The 2,894-nt window shown below is 36.0% G+C and overlaps 1 protein-coding gene across 1 annotated transcript; it reads right to left on the reverse strand.

Moving 5' to 3' along the window:
* Positions 1-74: 74 nt before the first annotated feature.
* Positions 75-1,488, reverse strand: LOC107134940 (zinc finger protein 699-like; the record flags this gene model as incomplete). The annotated part of the gene is made up of 2 exons (XM_015476933.1): positions 75-566; positions 1,378-1,488. Coding segments are annotated over 2 exons (603 nt in total), but the record flags the coding sequence as incomplete, so codon positions are not given.
* Positions 1,489-2,894: the final 1,406 nt, after the last annotated feature.

The following is a 2,894-nucleotide window of genomic DNA, read 5'->3' on the forward strand; positions in this document are numbered from 1 at the left end:
TTTCTCTCTACTTTGATTTTTCACATGTGTGTTCAGGAAAGTGGGAAGACAGTAGGCTTTCCCACATAACTTACATTTATAGGGTTTCTCTCCGGTGTGTGTCCTCACATGCACAGTGAGTTTTGAGGATTCACTGAAGGCCTTCGCACACTCTTTACATTCATAAGGCTTCTCTCCTGTGTGAATTCTTATATGTCTTTTAAGATGAGAGGAAGAGCTAAAGGCCTTCCCACATTCCTTACATTCATATGGCTTATCTCCACTATGAATTCTTTTGTGTTTGGAGAGTGATGAGGAACAACTAAAGGCTTCCCCACATTCCTTACATTCATAGGGCTTATCTCCATTGTGAATTCTTTTGTGTTCTGTGAGGTGGGAAGAACTACTGAAGGTTTTCCCACATTCCTTACATTCATACTTTGCCTTTTCACTATGAATTTTCATATGTGCTCTGAACATGGAGGAACAACTGAAGGCCTTTATACATTCCTTACATTCATATGGTTTTTCTCCATTGTTGTCTTGAAGAGCAACTAATTCCTTAGTATTAAGTAGAGACTCAAACCCTGAAACAAAAAAATAAAAGAAAATAAAGTTACCTATGAGCAAAGGACTTTGAGCAGTGCAGCTGTTTCAGGACTTCATTACTAATAGACACAAGGATCAAAAGTAAAACAGTTCACTAAAAAATATTTCCATGAAACCATAGTATAGTAACATTACCATAGTATGGTAACACATGCTTGTAATCTCAGCTATTTGGGAGGCTGAGATAGGAAGTTCACAAATTCAAGGACAGCCTCAACAACTTAAACCCAGTCTCAAAATTAAAAAGGGTATGGAATATAGCTCAGTGGTAAAGCACTCCTGGGTTCCCCAGTGTTGAAAAATAAAAAATAGTTCTATGAAGAATGAAAGTGATGGTAACATGACCAGAAGAAATTATTGGGACCAGAGACATGAAAAATTGGGCTACATATGAATCAAAATGCATTCTGCTATCATGTATAACAAATTAGAACAAATAAATGAATAATTTTTTAAAAAAAAAAAAGAAAGTTTATGTTAAAATTTTCTGTTAACTTGATATTTCATATTAGTTTGGACAATATATTAAAATTTTTCATTAATAATTTTTTAAAAATTACTAGGCGAGGAAAACAGAAAGGATAAAATACACATACCAAAAACAAACTTTAAAAAACCAAATATGGAGATCTTTGACAAGAACAAGGAAAGTATGAGAGGACAGATAAACAGTCAAAATAGTACGCTGAGGCATCTGTGGATAATGAGCCTCCTCAGACAAAACAAACTTGCTTTATTTCTATTTTATTTTTTTCTCCTCCCAGGCCAGTTTCTCCCAGGGATTCTTGCCTTCCTGGTGCTGCTCCATACAGATGCCCTGGATACGTTCTGTCTTCACTGTCTGCAGTTCCTCCTCTTGTTCCCACTGGGAGATCAGATTGGGTGTGAGTACTGAGTATCCTGCACACAAGGAAAGGAATATCATGAGGGAAAGCAATGAAGAATCACAAATATCTTTCCATAAGATTGGGTCAAACTTTGGTCTTCTGATACTCTAAAGACAGAGAAGAATGAGTTTAACTGAAATAAAACGTCAAATCCATTGAAGAAAAAAAAAGGCAAAGGAAAGGGAGAGGAAAGAAGAAAGAAAAGAAAAATAGAGAAGGTAAAAGAAAAAGCTGAGATGTGGGGGGAAAGGCAGCCTCTAATGTGAAAAACTGATCTGAATCAGACATGGTGACACAAGCCTATAATCCTAGGGTGGGATTGGGAGGCTGGAGGATCATGAAGTCAAGGCCAACCTCAGCAACTTAGCAAGATACTATTTCAAAACAAAGAAAAACAAACTTTTAAAGGATTGGGGATGTAGCTCCTGGTAAAGTGCCCCTAGGTGTTCAATTCCCAGCACAGAAAGAAAAAGAATAAAACATTGATCTGGGCTGGGATTGTAGTTCAGTGGTAGAGCACTTGCCTAGCATGTGCAAGGTGCTGAGATTGATCCTCAGCACCACATAAAAATAAATAAAGGTGTAAAAAATTATTAAAAAAAAAAAAATGAAAGACTGACCTAAATTCACAGTGGAACCTCAATATTATTATAAGCTGATCTGACACAGCCAGAATATTTTTTATTTATTTTTAATATTCTTTTAGTTGTTGTTGGACACAATACTTTTATTTTATCAGGTTGAACACGGTTTCACCAAAAGTCATGTCCAAATATATCAATGAAACAGAGAAGAGAGCACAGATACAGATCTACATAAGTTGGCCCTCTATATCTGTGAATTCAAGCAACCATGGATAGAAAATACAATAGGAAAAAATTACATCTGTATTAAGCATGTATTTTTTTGTGCTTATGTCCAAATCAATATAGTACAAAAGTAATAATGAATAAGATAGAATATTAAATGTTAATGGCCTAAACTCACCAATCAAGAGACATAAGCTAGTAATCTGGATCAAAAAAACGAATCCAACAATATGCTGCCTTCAGGAGACTCATATGATAGGAAAAGACATACACAGGCTGAAGGTGAAAGGTTGGGAAAAATCATACCACTCACATGGCCCTCGGAAGCAAGCAGGAGTGGCCATACTCATATCGAATAAAATCAACTTCAAACCTAAATTAATCAAAAGGGATAAAGAACGACACTATATACTGTTAAAAGGAACCATCCACCAACAAGACATAACAATTATCAATATGTATGCACCAAACAAAGGTGCTGCGACGTTCATAAAACAAACTCTCAAGTTAAAGAGTCAAATAGACCACAACACAATAATTATGGGTGACTTCAACACACCGCTCTCGCCATTAGACAGATCCTCCAGACAAAAGCTGAATAAAGAAACTA

This window comes from Marmota marmota, unplaced genomic scaffold, assembly GCF_001458135.2.
Source record: "Marmota marmota marmota unplaced genomic scaffold, marMar, whole genome shotgun sequence".
Classification (NCBI taxonomy): Eukaryota; Metazoa; Chordata; class Mammalia; order Rodentia; family Sciuridae; genus Marmota; species Marmota marmota.